The sequence below is a fragment of the Hydra vulgaris genome, chromosome 04 (assembly GCF_038396675.1).
Source record: "Hydra vulgaris chromosome 04, alternate assembly HydraT2T_AEP".
Taxonomy (NCBI): domain Eukaryota; kingdom Metazoa; phylum Cnidaria; class Hydrozoa; order Anthoathecata; family Hydridae; genus Hydra; species Hydra vulgaris.
In genome coordinates this window covers 48341581-48357877 of record NC_088923.1, presented here as the reverse complement: position 1 = coordinate 48357877, position 16297 = coordinate 48341581, and the positions used below count along the sequence as shown (strand labels likewise).

Genomic DNA, 16297 nt, shown 5'->3' with positions numbered 1-16297 from the left:
AACATTTTAATATAACTAACAAATAACACTTATAACAATTTTAAATTAACTTAAATGACTTTTAAATTATCTAAAACTAATTATGTTTAAATAATTTAGTTAGTATATATAGATTTATATTTTGCTATAATTTAATATTAGCATTTACCACAAAATTTATTAATGGGTTTTTTAAGTATTAAAAATAATTTTTTGAGAAAAAAGAGATAAAATCTTTAGAGAATAAAAAGTAAATACAAGCTTTTTAGATATTTTACTAAACTCTATTTTGCAGTTTTTTTTAAAAACATTGCAAATATTTTACTTTGTGCTAAGTTATATCAATTTCTACTTTGACTCCTTGTGTGAACGAGGTGAATGGAGTTGGCGATAATTATTAAATAAAATATTTGTCATTGTTAATCCATGATGTCTTTGCATACCTAATGAATAAAATTCTGATAGCATCATAAGGAGGTTACACAGTGATGACCTACAAGTGTCGTTATATACTTCATAAAAAAGAATGTGACAGTAAGTTGCCCATTGACAAACTTTGTCATCAGGAATTGTTAAACCTTCTTGATTTATGTCCTTTACAAAATTTCTATAAGCTCCATAGAAATAAAAGGTGTCATCTGGGTTTTCATCTTCACGAATAATGTACCCAGCAATATAAACTAATGACATTTTAATATCAACAGTCAATGAATCACACAGAGCAGGTAAAATGTCAATAACGTTGCAAATACCCTCGCTTGGTAAAAATTTACATTTTGGACAGAGTGATCTGAACCTAGATTGGCTAACATATCTGAACTTTTCTCAAACTTTAATAGCAACTTTGTGCGGTATATAGTTAATTTTTAAGAACTTGTTGAACGGAAATAAAATAAGTTCCTCCTGAGCCTTGTCTTAATTTTCCAAAGAGCTTTTCTAATAAATCTGTTGTAAAGTTGCCTAATAATACATACTGATGAGTTGTATCTAAAAGATATTTTGACAACTGAACCAAACCATAACAGGTCTGAGCTAAACAATTAGCAGTGTCTCTTGTTAGTAATTTGACTCTTTTTCCTTTTTCTGTTTTTTTTTATTTATATTGCAAAATCACCCATTGCAGAAAGTTTGCTTAAATTGTCATCATTAGCAGAAGCGATAGCAGCTCGATTAGAATTATTTGAAAGATTAGACATTTGTTTGAAAGATTAGTCGAATCTTTCAAACAAATGTCTGCATATGGACTGTGAACATTACAAATTTTCCAAAATTCAATGACTTTAGAGATGAAAATAATCGTCCCTTCGTTTTCATGCAGGTCTGGATGACTTTTTAATGCTGACAATGTTTCATTACAAAACACTTGCAGACAAGTGATAACTTTTTGTCTTTCAATTGGCTTTGGATAAGCAGAAACTTCCATTAATTTAGACATTTTAACAATGTTTTTCAGTTCAAGCTTGTACAAATTAATATCAACCCGCCATGCTATTTTTTTTTCTCCATCAACCCAATTTTTTTCAGCCAATCATTATCGCAATAATTTAGATCTTCCTATATTTATGAACAGTGATGTACTCGATGAGTCATCTACTCTTCATCTTCTAGGATTAACTCTTCTAATCTTTCTTGGAAACCATAAATCAAATCAGTTGCAAAATTAGCATCTGCTAAGGTTGCATCTCTTTATCGAGCTTGACACTTTCTTACTCCGGATTCTACTCTCTATCTCTATAAATCTCAAATCCGGCCATGTATGGAATACTGTTGCCATATCTGGGGCGGATCTTCTAATGATGCCCTTTCTCTTTTAGACAAGGTGCAAAAACGCATTGTAAACATAGTTGGGCCCGCTCTTGCAGCCAACCTCCAACTGTTATCACATCGTTGTAATGTTGCTTCTCTTTCTCTTTTCTACAAATACTATAATGGGCACTGCTCTAAAGAGCTAGCGTCTCTTGTGCCATCTAATAAAATTCATCCTCATTTTACTCGTCATTCAATAAAGTCTCAACCTTTTTCTGTGACTGTTCTTAAGTGCTCCTAAAACGCTTATTCGTCTAGTTTTTTTCCTTGAACATAAGCTCTTTGGAATTTGCTTCCTTCATCTTGCTTTCCTGATTTGTATAATTTGCAATCCTTTAAGTCGTCTGTCAATTGTTATCTTGCTCTACAATCTTCATCTTTTCTCTTCCAGTAACTTCCAACTTTAATTAGTGGTTGCTTGCAGCCTTGTTGGAAGCGAAGATGTTTAAAAAAAATATATATATATATATATAAAATTTAAGTTATTAAGTTTTTTCTGTGATCCAGTTATTACGTATACTTTTTAATAAATGAACACAATCAAATAAAAGGAAAATATTGTACATCATGTACAATATTTTCCTTTTATTTGTACACCATGCTTCTTTTTTTTCAAAAAAGTTATAAAACTTCTGATTGACTCTGTTACCATCACAGACAATAGCAACAACATTGCCCCCATTATTTTTAATTGCATCAAGAAACAGGGTTGTCTGTTCAAAGAAAAACTTATCATCAAGTTCTCTGACTGGTAACATTTTGTAAAGAAATTTTGGTCTATTAAACAATGTTACAACCAAAACGCTCAGTACTGTGTGTGCTAATAGATGAGGTTTGTTAACTGATTTACCAAACACTATGCCACCATTATACTGCAACATTGGTTTAACATAAACCTCATCAAGAAGTAAAATGTTTTTTGTCTATCATCTCTAAGATTAGAGAAAATATGTCTGATACAAGTGGTATCATCTAAAAATTTACATTTAGATGTAATTCTTCCTAAAGTATGTAAACTTGGAAGTTTAAAATCTTCTCTGATGTGATTGTAGGCTGATCGCAAAAGAGAAAAATACTCAAATGCTCGCACAATTGTTTCAATTGGATACTATTTTTCCCCAATACATGTTTTATTCATTGACAAAATTTGTTGATATACAACTTCTTTTTTGGGGGTTATTTCACAACAATTTAAAAATCTTAATGCTTCTTGGATATGAGAAAATTTGTTCATAATATAAGCTCTGTTAGATGATAAAGTCATAACACTAATTTTAACTCCACAATGAAATGCTTTAAAAGTGAGATCTTTATTTATGCAAAGAAGAAATCTAGGAATAGCACTTTTCTTTAAAAAGTCTGAAGACTGAATATATAATATATCATTGCATAGATAATTAATAATAGCAAAATTAAATTCATTAGTTTTTAACTTTTCATATAAAACATTAATACTTTTTGTTTTTTCTTGTGAATTAAATATTGCTAACTCATCCTCTTCTTGCCAGCGAACGCTATTAAGACTTTTTGATGTTTTTCTAAGTGGCATGGGTACAGTAGGAACTAAGCTTGGCTTTATGAAGTCAAATACTGACGGAGCATCACGAGGCCTCAGCTTCCCATAATCAGTAACAGTTGAATATTTTTTTGGCCAATGTCTTTCAGATACTACGGTGTTATTAGTATCAGGAACATTATCTCTTGGTATTATAACAATCCAACGTTTTTGTTCTTCAATATTTCTTGGAAGTCTAAATGTTTTAACTCTATTCTGAGAATTATAATTGCAATGGCAATTATAATTCTCAGAATAGAGTTAAAACATTTAGAATCTTGCCTCCAGTTTTTTGCGAAAGCCGCACGTTGGCAAGGCCTGTTATATAGTAAGACATGCATTAAGCTAATAAAAGATAATTTCAATTTTTATGATTTTCAATATCAAGAAATATAGGTTTTTAAGGGTTAAAAAAAAGTACACTTTTAAACAAAAGTCTTGTTGTAATAAGTAAATTAGGTCTTTTTAAATATTTTAGAATAAAAAAAAACACGAAAAAAAAAATTAACCCTCCATCAAGACCATCTAAATGGCAATTTTTAAGTCATTTTTTTAAAAATAAAGAGAAGGTAAAAAAAATAAATAGAAGGAAGGAACAAGGAGGTTAATAGTGCTTAAACTTTTTTTTTTTATAAATAAAATTTAGATTTAGGTTTTTTAGATTTAAATTATGCATTTTTTTGACTTTATATATTAATACTCTAATGACTATGCTCCCTGACTTGAGCAAGACGCAAAGAAGCTTAAAACATTCAGGCTCTTAGGTCCTATGAAAAGTGACTGATGACATCATACTGAAATATGCATTATACTGAACTATGACATCATACTGAGCGATAGATTCAGTTCATTTAGTAATGTACAATTAAAATTTGATTTAATTTTTGCAATTTTTAGGACTCTGTCATTAACAGCAAACAGTTTCCATTTCGATTTTTATCAGCCTATGATGTGATAATTGACCTAGAAAAACTTCTTCAAAAAAATTTAGAAGGTATCTGATTACTGTATTTAATATATTTATTTTGTAAAAAAATTTAATAAATAAGTTAAGTAGAGATGCTATTGATTTTCCCGAATACAGAATACCAAATAATCTGCTAAGCGCTCAGCGGAAACACTAATTATTTAGTGGTACTTAGTTATTTTATTGGTTCTGACCTGCTTTATTGAGGTGCATATGCTAAATATGCTGTGAGTGTTTTTATTTCATTTGAGGTAGTGTCACAGCGCGTAACTATTTTTGGAAGAATGTATAATTTAAGAGAAAAAGCACAATCATTTGGTATTATCAAACGATGAAAATGTTTTTATCCTCATTTACCACCAATAGATTTTAAGTATCAAATAAGCAAATTGTTTATTAAAATAAAAAAGTAGTAATTATAATATTAAAATTATTAAATATGATTTAAAATATTAAAAATATATAATTCTTTTTTATGCGTTATTTTTGTTCCAGTCAAGTATTCTGTATTCTACCAAATAGTTAACAATATTCAGTCAAATAACAAATAAAAAAGTAGCCAAATAAGCTGAATACTGAGTAGTCACCGAATATTTGTCGCATCTCTAAAGTTAAGTAAAAATAATTGTCTTTATAAAAAAAATTAATTTACAATAATTAATTTTTTTTTAAACAAAAGAAATTAAACTTTATCAAGATTTTACTACAAATGTGTGTTTTTAATTAATTCCATTTATTTTTTTGATTTCAGTTTCACTTCAAACTGTTTCTGAAGCACTTGTTGTAAAAAATGAAAAACCAATGCCCAAATATAAGCAGAAACTTCAAGAAAAAAGGAGAGCTAAAGCAGCATGGTATATCTTATATTTGTATTAGGGTTTCCAAAAAAACAACTTTTAAAAAAATGTCTGCCCCCACCCTCTAAATGTGTTCTATATAATGAAATAATACTGGAATTGAAAAGTATTAGCAGAGTTTCTTTTTTCATTATTCTTCAGACCAGAATACTTTTTGTCTAACTTTGTGAGAACATTTTTTATTTTAGTATCACTAACAACATCAAACCTCATCTTTATCCAAAAATTTTCTTAGCCAAAGTATAGTTACAGTTTAGTTATAACTAAATTAATCTTTTCGGTAATTTTAGTTTAGATTGCAGGTAAGCTTGATGTTATAAAATATCCATGTCTGTTTGAAGTTGAATCTCTAAAAGTTTTTTTATTGAGATTAATTTGATTAAACTTTCTTTATCTCTCTCTTTTTTTTTTTCTTCCTCTATGTGTAAATATATTAAAGTAAGTTTCTTAAAAAATAGAAATTGCCTAAGTTTTCCTGATTTAATAAGAAATAATTTCTTTTTTTTATTTGATCTCAGCTAAGATTTTTTGCCCAATTTATATGAGTTTCCTATTCCCTTGTACATTTTCATTGCAATTTTTTAATATTTATCTTATGATTACTAACTAATATTTCTATTTAAATAATCAACTTTAAATTTAATATTTGTAAATCTTATTAATACAACACTGAACTGCTTAATATATAACATATGATAAGGTTCTTTATATAATAAACTTTTATATTATAAGTAGTATAAATAACATATTATATCTTAAACATATAAAATACACTTAAACTCAAGACACTTTAAAAAAGTCATTTTTAGTCATTTTGAAGTCCTTTTTTTTTGAAATATGTCCTTTGAAGGCAACGAAAGAGTTCAATGGTGCTCAAATTTTTTGGGAGTTAGTTTAGTTAACATATTTGCTTCAAATCAAGATAGTTTAAAAATATTTTCAAAGTTTTTTTTTTGTAACCTGATATACTTTTAGAGAACTTTTTTTTTGATAGTATTAGGGACATGTTTGATGTTCAAGGATCTTGAAGGAGCCCTTATAATTTTTTTTTTGAAAGTTTTTTAATTCCAGTATTATTTTATTATATAAAACACATTAAGAGGGCGGGAGCATACATTTAAAAAAAATGACTTTTATTAATAAGTGGAAAAAATGTGTCTTATTTCTCAATTGTTTATTTAACTTGTGCAAAAAAAAATTTGGAAATAATACAAGAGTATTTGTCTTTTAAAAAAAAAAAAGTTTTTTTAATCAGGACATAAGAGACATAAATGGGGCAAATGGGTAAAATTCAGGGGTCTTAGCCCATTTAAGCATTTTAAGTGCATGTTCCTTAAAATTATTTTTATGTTCAAGATTATTTGTTTTATAAAAAGCGAGTTTATAAAATTGGAAAAAAATGACGAGGGTCACAAATGGAGCAATGGGTAAAATTGAGGAAGCCCCTGCCCATTTTAGCTTTTTTAGATAACCCATTATAAAAAAATAAGTTAAATTTTAAACAAAATTTAAAACACTAAATTAAAATCTTTTATTAAAAGTTGTTCTCGATGTTGAGAACATTCTACATGTTCTAATTTTTTGCTCATACAAAAAAAGAACAAATTTTTTTTTCAGTGTGCTTTTATATTAAAATACTATTTTTATTTTAATATTTTTCAATAAACTGATGATGACATCACCCAAATAACAAAAAGTGTTCAATCCACAATTAAATAACTTGTGAATTAAAAAAGAAAAAATTCCACTCATAAAACTAAACTCAATTATTTAAATGCATAACATTAGAAACAATATCTTTTGTTTATCAATGTGGTGTGATGTAAAAAATTTGTCTTGAAACAAATGATGACACAGCAACAACTTCTATAATCACTGGCCAAAGAGATCGCCAGGTATTAGGTCATGTCACTCAAATGAAATCTTTTTTATTCAAAAGCTTTTGTCTTGAAACAATAATATTGAAAGTAAAAGTATTTTAGGAACTTTTATTTTTAACTCATTGATTCAATTTAATTTGATTTAATTTATTTGATTAAGCTTCTATAAGTAAAGTCAAAGAGATTAAAATAAATAGTGGTGGAAAGATTTAGTTTGTCAATAAGTTTTATTTTATTTTGGAAATTTGATCAGATGGCAGATTAGAAGAGGCATCATGGACAGAAGTAAAATGTACCTGGTCCAAGCTAAGAGAATTGTATCCATTTCTAACAACAAGATGTATGTTATTAAAGATTTTTTGCATCAAGATTTATTTTTAATTGGTCTATTTTTCGCACAAAGGTCATAAATAGCTGCTAGTGTTATTCTGCTATCATAAAATTGAACAATGAAATTATCTGGGCCAAATATTTGCGATTTAAAAAACCTTAGCCTTTTTTTTTGTTGCTTTATTCAAAATAAAGAGGAGGTTCAAAACTTAATATTTTTTTAATAAAAAAAATATTAAGTTTTGAACCTCCTCTTATATTGATCCTCTTATATTGAACCTAAAAATTGCAGGGTTCACTGGGTAAAGGAGGCAAAGGAGTTTAGGGAGGAAAAAAACAATTTGCACTGTTAGGTACAGCACATACACAACTCTTGCACAATAGTGTTTCCCAAATTCTTAGTGTTTTTCCATTCTCCAATATCCCCTGGTTATATTAATATATCAATAGAAATGTTTTCTGATCTCAATTTAAAAACCATATGTATGTATTTCTGGGTTGAAAATTTTTACATCTTTTAATTGTTTCGCAAAAAGAATATTTTAGGTTGTTCAATCATGTATCAAACTGTTCAGCCATGTACCAGATACACAGCTGAATAGGCTTTAGGTTGATTGAAATGAAATCCAGGAACATCTTCTCTTAAGTAAAAAACTAAGAACTTGAAAGCTTTTTATAATGATCCAATATAAATGTTCTTTCGACAACCTGGAGCTGACTCATGTAATATACATGTCTCTATCTTTATTTTAACCTAGATAGCATTGAATATCCTCCTCATAGGCATTCTCAGTTTTCTCTTCAAATTTTGTTACAAAATATCAAAGAGTTTGTTACTTTCCTCCAAAAATTTGTTTTGTCTCTTAGAGAGGTAATGGGTTTCTCTTTTTATTTTTGATGACTTCAAGATGGCATTTAAAACATTTCTTCTTTTGCTTCTGAGGACTTTAAAGGAGCATTTAAAAAATTGTGACTAGAGTATATTAGTACAGCATACAACTAAATTATCAGTAGGGTATATCTAAAAAATGTAAGTATATATAAAAAAGCATATATCAGTTATGTCAAAGTTTAAACATGCCTACTTCCTACATTTATGCCATATTTATTAATCATAAGAAAGCCAAGTTCAAATTTGTCTCTAACATTGACAATAACACTAATATATCAAGTAAAAAAAAATTATATAATCTTAATAAAATATATTCTTTATAAGTCAAGCACAATTTAACTATCAAACAACAATTTAGTTACCAGTTATATTTAAATCACTGATGTTGTAAGCACACACTTTAGAAATGTTTTTATGGTAGGAAACGGTTGCTTGCCTCAAATTAAAAGCTTTGTAAATGTTTCTATTGACATTGACAGTGATGTTAATAGAATCTGTGTTGTTTTTTGCAAGCGTAGTTTCAAAAAACAACACAGATACTACCAACCTAGGCAGTAGGTCAAAAAAAAATTTTTTTTTTTTGACCTACTGCCTAGATTGGAAGCACATCATTCCGGTTTTGTTCATATTTGAATCAATCTTTATGTTGCGTTAGTAAATAAAATATTAAAATCAAAAAAATATAAAATCAAACATTAAAATCAATCTTTATGCTCCTTGCTGTGGCTTCCAGCATTTATTTATTTCATTTTTAATAAGGAATATTACCAGAATTAACTACAAATGTTGAAAAAATGGGTACTTTATAAAAAAAGACAGTAATGTTTTGTTGCTCAGTCTTGTTAATTATAAGTGTTACCATTTTATCTAAGAACTTCTTAAAACATTTTGCATCTTGTAAAATGATCGTAATCAGGCCAATTGTATAAAAAAGTATTAATTTGCAAATGTTAATTGGATTTTTTTTTTTTTTTTATAATAGTGTTGTTTTACTAATGTTGTGTGTTATCCAATGACCATTAGCTGCTGTGTTATAAAAAATATTTACAATCAACAATCTTGTTCTCTAATGCAATATACAGACAATATCAACATATATTTATGTATTATTATTTATTATTTGATTATTGGGGCATGTTTTTATATATTATTTGATATTTACACAAAAACCACAATAATGACATCAAGTTGAAATATTGATTTGATGTCTCAGTCAACTATGTACTGAAGCTCCATCTATGGGAGCTTCAGTTCATTGCAGACTGAGGGTTTAAGGTTCATTGTAGACTGAGGGTTTAATCCAAGTATAAAAGATATAATTACAATGGCAAAAAATATCATTTTAAAAATTATATGTATATACACCCCTATCTTACTTACACAAATAATTTGTCTTTACAGCAATACATACAACCAAGCTATATTGGATAGGTACAAGAAAGCTCTTGATTCTGCAATGAAAATATCAACTGTTTATAATATAGATCCTATATCTGGTACAACTTTCATTGTTATTGACATAGGATATAATATAAATGAAGAAAACAGTAAATCTGCTTCGGTATGTTTTATTTTTATATTTATTGGTGTGTTAAATTATATATAGATGTACTAAAATTAGTCTTTATTTCAATCATAAATATATTACATATATATATATATTATAGTACATAAATATTTTGTAAAATTGGCGTAGTGCAACAATATGATTTAACAGAAAAGTTAAGTAAGCAAGTAAGTAAGCAAGTAAGCTTTCAAGTATTTAACTAGTTTCAAGTAGTTATCATAAAAGAAATTCTTCCATCATTTTTGAGATTTAAAATTTTTAGATTTTGCTCAAATTTAAACTCTTTTTTTTTAAAGCATTGTCTAATAGTTTTTTTTTTTTTTTTTTTTATTGAAACAGGTGTTGAGGTTTTTATTAAATTCAAAACAATAAGAATAAGAAAAGTGGCAATGAGAATATATTTTCATAAAACATATAATATATTTCTTTGACATATATATAGCATATACATGTAAATGAATCCAAATGGCTTAAAATATTTTTTTTGATATTACATCTCTTGTCCCATCACAATTTGACTTGACACATCTTTTGATTTTTGTAAAAAAATAAATCTAGTATTTATCTCAAAAATTAAGTTCTAAAGACTTTTGGAAAGTCTTTAGCAGTGTCATTAACAAAAACAAGATTACTTTATCTCTCATATATGGAACTGATCTTATTACCTCTTTTATGGAAAAAGCAGAACTATTTGCAAAAAACTTTTCATCTCTTTAATCTAATTAACACATTTTTTCTGTCATCACAAAGAAACAATTCTTTGTTATGCATCTAAATCACTCTAGCTTCTGTTATTTAAGTTATTTCTAACTTAAACTTGTCAACAGTTTGTGGTCTGGACAAAGTTCCTTTATCTGTTGTTCAGATAACATTTTGTGATCCAAATAACATTTCTATTACAGTCTTACATAAATGTCCTCCTGAACCCTTTTATTACTCACTAAACTATTCCAAGCTCTTAACTAAATCTTGTTTTCTGCCTGCTGCAAAAATCTGTGCTTCAAATTTTTAAAAATTTTGGAGATCTCTCATCAGTTTTCTTACATAAACAAAGTCTTTCAACCCTTAATGCGGTAGTATTGTAGTGGTTGAGCGCTCGTTTCATAGCAAGAAGTTCTGAGTTCAATCCCCACTATGTACTTAGTAGTACCAACCTCAACTTGTTTCTCCGCCCAGCATCCTTGTTTGTCAAGGTTTGTGTTTCGGAGTTATAGAGTTGAGAGAGGGTTGTACAAAATAGATTTTTTGATCCTTTTGTTATACTGCTGACTTGTTAACCATTATAACAGAAAGAAAGGTTCTATCATGCATTAGGTGGGACAGTGAGACAAGTGCTTGACAAAATATCATCACTTGTGTCATTTCTCTCAGGCTTGGTAATGGCTGGTGAAACTGAATCTAAATAAAACTAATTTTATTTACTGCAAACAGTTATTGAAATATTATTGGTTTTCCTATATTAATGAATGGCAACCTCCTTCACTTTACATTTCAATGACAACTTCCTTCACTCTACTTAGATTATCATTAACTACCCACCTTTCATGGAAACCGTTTATACAATCTAACAGGCGGTAATGAAAAAATGAGAATTTTCATATCGGGTTATAATAAAAACAAATATTTAGAAAATGATATTTATTTTATTTGAAGGTACATCACTTATCTTTAAGAAAAAATTAATGAACATTCAGATATGGTCCATCATCAGCAGTTCAATGTAGTTTTAAGTATAAAGAGTATAAATAGAGGTTTTTTTTATAGATAGATACAAAACCAAAAAAAAAATATTTTTAACAAAGTGTAAAAATGTCAATCAAAGCATAAGATTGAGAGAATAATAGTTTTAAAAAAAGTCAAAATGTTTTTCAAGATTGATAGATGATTTTTGGAGAAGAGATAAGAACTACATATTATCAATAAATACACTGTTTCGTATTTTGCTGTCAATAATTTCTTCTAAAATCTTCATTACTTAGTCAAGCATATTTATTCCTCAATATGAGCCACATTTTAGTGTATTTCTTTTTTAAATCTTTACCATCCAACTTTTCTTTCAGCCATTTGGAATTTTGTTTCCATAAACAATAACATTGCAATGATCTACCAAACACGCACATCCCCTAAAACTTTACACTATTTTAGCCAATACACTATTAAAACCAACAGTTTTGTCTAGCCAAGTCCTCTTAATAGCTGGCTTCACTTCACACAGTTTATTACCTCTGCTTGTGCACTAATCTGCTGGTCCACTAACCTAATCATCAACAAACTTACTTATCAAATGAAGATATTTTTGTAATGCACAAAAAAACTAAACTAATGATTATGTTTGCTTTAGCATTTAAAGTAATAAAGGAGATAAGATAACTGGTAATTAATAATAATTAATAAATAGTAAATTATTGCACTTGCTGTTTCAACTTTCAGTTGTTGGCACTTTCATTTCCACAGAGATTTTTCACTTTATTTACTTATCTTAAGCAAGTTTTATAGAACCAAAGTTCTATAGAACTTGCTTGTATTTACACATATTTTCACATATTGTCTATTAGAGGCTTTGGCATAGGTTTGTCATTGATAAATCCAATTTCTCACAACAAAATCGGTCTTAAGATTTTTTTTTTTTTTGATTTTTCAGAGCTGTCTGTGATGAATGCATAGCCAACTGATGATTAGTGAAAAAAAAGCAATTTTATAAATCTTGCTAAATATTGAAAGAAATGGTTTTACATAAAGTAGGAGTTTATGAGCTCTATACCCTAGCCAATTGATTTTACGATTGTACACTGCATAATACTAGTAATTTATAGTTGTAGCCTGTAAAATACTATCTGAAATCAAATCAAATTTTGACAGCATAAAGTTCCGAATATGATCCCCACCACACCCCTAGTAGTACCACACTCAACTTGTTTCAGATGCAGCAGCCCATCAAGGCTCATGTTTTAGACTTGAAGAAATGAGAGAGGGCTATAACCATGATAAAGTTGCCTCCTCGACTGTAGTGACCCTCTTGGCCTTAGGGAGGTGGATAACATTAAAATAAAAAAACAAAATTGATTATTGTAAAACCCACAAAGATATAAGGACAATTATAAAAAAAAAAAAAAGTCATTGTCAGTTTTTAGTTTTTTCAGAAGTTGTTATGATATATCATCAACCATTATGTCTAGGAACGACGCTGTTATGATATAGCATCAACCATTAACAACTAGGGGCTATTCTAGAAAAAATAATTTGGAGGCCTTTCCGTAAGAAAATTTGCCATATGTAGGCATTTTTTCACACAAAAAAATGATATTTGTTGTTAAAAAAAAAAAGTCCTTAATTTCTGAATTTGGATGGCGCCCAAATACGGTCGTATTTGAATTTATAGTCAGCATTCAGCAATGCCAACCTAACTGCTGACCTCAAAGTGTTTGAGGTCGGCAAAAATTTGCCAATCTTGTTTCTATTATTTATGGTAACTCCTTTGTATCTTTTAGCCTACCTCTAACAGTTTGAGATCGGCAATAAATTGCCGACCTCATTTTTCCTTATTTCGAGAATTAATGTATACACTTATATATGTATATGTATGCAAATAAATTAGAAAATCACTAAACAAATTTTTTATTGTTAAAAATTTAATCAATTTATTATTGTTCAACATTCTTTTAAGCAAATTGAGCAATCTATTTTGTAGAATACTAAATTAAAAATTATTTTATATATGTATATATATATATATATATATATATATATATATATATATATATATATATATATATATATATATATATATGTATAAATATATATCTATCTACTATAGCATATTTATGTAAGCATCTGCTCACTTTTTTTGCTTATCTAAAGCTTTTTTTAGAAAAAGAAGAATAATGAATGAAAAGATTGCCAAACCCTCAGTCGATGTAGCAGCATTCCGCTGCGAATCAGGCTATTTGTCAATCGATGTATGTGCTGAAACCCCTGGCAGCAGGCTATTTCAGTGTGACATCACACTGCTCACCTAAATTAGCAGTATAAGATATATAGGTACATATATATATATATATATATATATATATATATATATATATATATATATATATATACATGTATATATATATATATATATATGTATGTGTATATATATATATATATATGTATATATATATATATATATATATATATATATATATATATATATATATATATATATATATATTATAATAAATTAATATAATAAATTTTTAAAAACGTTTATCTAATTTTTAATTGTCTTCAACAGCATGTTTCCGCATCACTAGATTCATCAGTAAGAATGTCTTAACATCAAAAAGTTCAAATTATAAAAAAATTATTTTACAGGAAGTTGGGAGTTGTTATAATTAATTATGTAATAACTGTAATATTTTGCAACCAGGAAGTTACATCAACTACATTAGATAATTAAATAATCATGTGAAGAATTCTTTAGAATTAGGATAATTTTAGACTGGTCATTTGTTTTAATAATTTTTTAAAAGAAACTTATTTTCATGTCTGCATTTAGAAATTTATTCAGATTTTTTATTCAGTAAATTTTTTTGATCTAAATGAGTAATAATTTCAAATTATTTTTGTAAACATAGTATACATTTTTTGGAAATGTTATTATAGGCATGCACAGTAGGCAGGTCCATTTTTAGGGGTCGGAAAACTGAAACTTTGCCACTTTATTTTCCCATTCTACATTGGTATACAAGTCAATTCCAAAAAAGTTATACAAATATTTCAATTTTCCTGACCTCCTTGAGGGTTCAAATATTTTAAAAAAAGTCATTTTTGACCAATTATTCGTTAAATTGCTATCTTAATTGGATCAATGACTAATAAAACTAATACATTTTTTTTGTGCTGACTCTACTATTAGGTAGGTTCATATAAAATTTGAGCTCAAAATATTTAAAATTTCTTGAGATAACACATTTTGAAATATGACCTGGTTTCTTTTAAAGACCTGGTTTTTACTATGTTTTCAATTGTATATTTATCTAAATACTCCTAAATATTCATTAAAAAACTTAATAAAATTTGCATTTAAGAAGTTTGTTAAATAAGGAATCCAAATATTGCACTTAATAAAGATAAAAAAATAAAAGTAAACTGTTAAAAATGTAAAAGACTTTGACTAAAGGTTTTACAAACACGTTTTGTAAATAATATACATAAAAAATTTTTCTTATAAAAAGTTTAACTTTTCTTACAATTTATTAAGAATTTCTTTGGACCAGTTACACTTATAAAATGGAAAATTAACTCTGTGTTCCTTCAAAACCAGTAAAATATCTTGTAATTTTTTCTCTTTAATTGTTGAATCAACAAAGTCTTCTACCAATTTAATAGCTCTTTCACAACAGTCATTGACAAAGACTAATCTCTTTATAAACCCTTGCATTTTTTTATAATCAGAATCATCAGTCCACAAATCAGGTGGACTTTCTAACCACTGATAAATAAGGAACTATTTTAAATAACAGCCATGAATTTTGACCAACGTAATCATTAAGTTCTGAATTTTCATTTATTTCTACAGGCTTAAAATTTTTAAGTTTAAAGATTTCAGGTTTATTTGATTTTAACAACTGCTGAGCAACATTTTCTTTAACTTTATTGTCAAGGCTTTTATCAAATAAACAAAAGACAACTTTAGAAAGATAATAACTGTGTCTAAGATAGCTTGAAATAAAAGCTTGAGGAACATCAGCATCAAAATCTTTCATTTTTATCATCTCTTTAACCGTACACAAATCATTATGAGCATCAGAAACAATTTGACTTGATTGAAGAAAGTTTTTTGCATGAACTGAAGCTACATATATCGCAGCCTTTGAAAATACTGTTTCTTCCTCTAGGGTTAAAAACTTTACGATTGGTTGAGTAAGTTTCATTGCCAAAATGTATAAAGCGTCTGCCATAAATCTAGCTTCATGTTCAGCAGCTGGTTTGTGTATAATAAATCCAGGAACTGCCTCCCTTCCTTCCAGAAAAACAACGACATATTGACACAGATGTTTATAATCATTTCTGGGATAAGTATGAAGTTCCAAAGCTTTTTTGCAAAAAGATAAACTTTTTTTAGCCATATCTTCTAATGGAGTTCCACTAACTTTGCACCATGGAAACTTTGAAAACTGATCCATATTTTTTGAGCATTTTCATAATGCATTGGCCAAGCAGTCTTAAATCTCGTATATATATACTTTGATGGACCTTTGCTTTCTATTTTAGTGATTGCATTTATTGCATGTAAAGTATGTCATTCTTGAGAATGTTTTCTACAAAGAAGCCTTAACAGAGGTCGATTTAAAAGTTCTTCTAAAATACTTATACAACCATTATTACAACCAGTGTTACATGCTGTTTTATCAACACAAATTCCAATTATAAAGCTTTTTTAATAAGTTCATCAATATCTACTGTTACTGTCACTTTATTTT

General features: G+C 27.7%; 1 protein-coding gene across 1 annotated transcript in view; it reads left to right on the top strand.

Moving 5' to 3' along the window:
* Positions 1–16297, top strand: part of LOC101241847 (telomerase protein component 1) — a 117578-nt gene that overhangs the window by 51238 nt on the left and 50043 nt on the right. The window contains exons 9-11 of the mRNA XM_065796528.1: positions 4238–4334; positions 5059–5161; positions 9668–9827. Of these exons, the coding sequence (XP_065652600.1) occupies positions 4238–4334; positions 5059–5161; positions 9668–9827 (360 nt within the window). The remainder of the gene's footprint in view (positions 1–4237; positions 4335–5058; positions 5162–9667; positions 9828–16297) is intronic.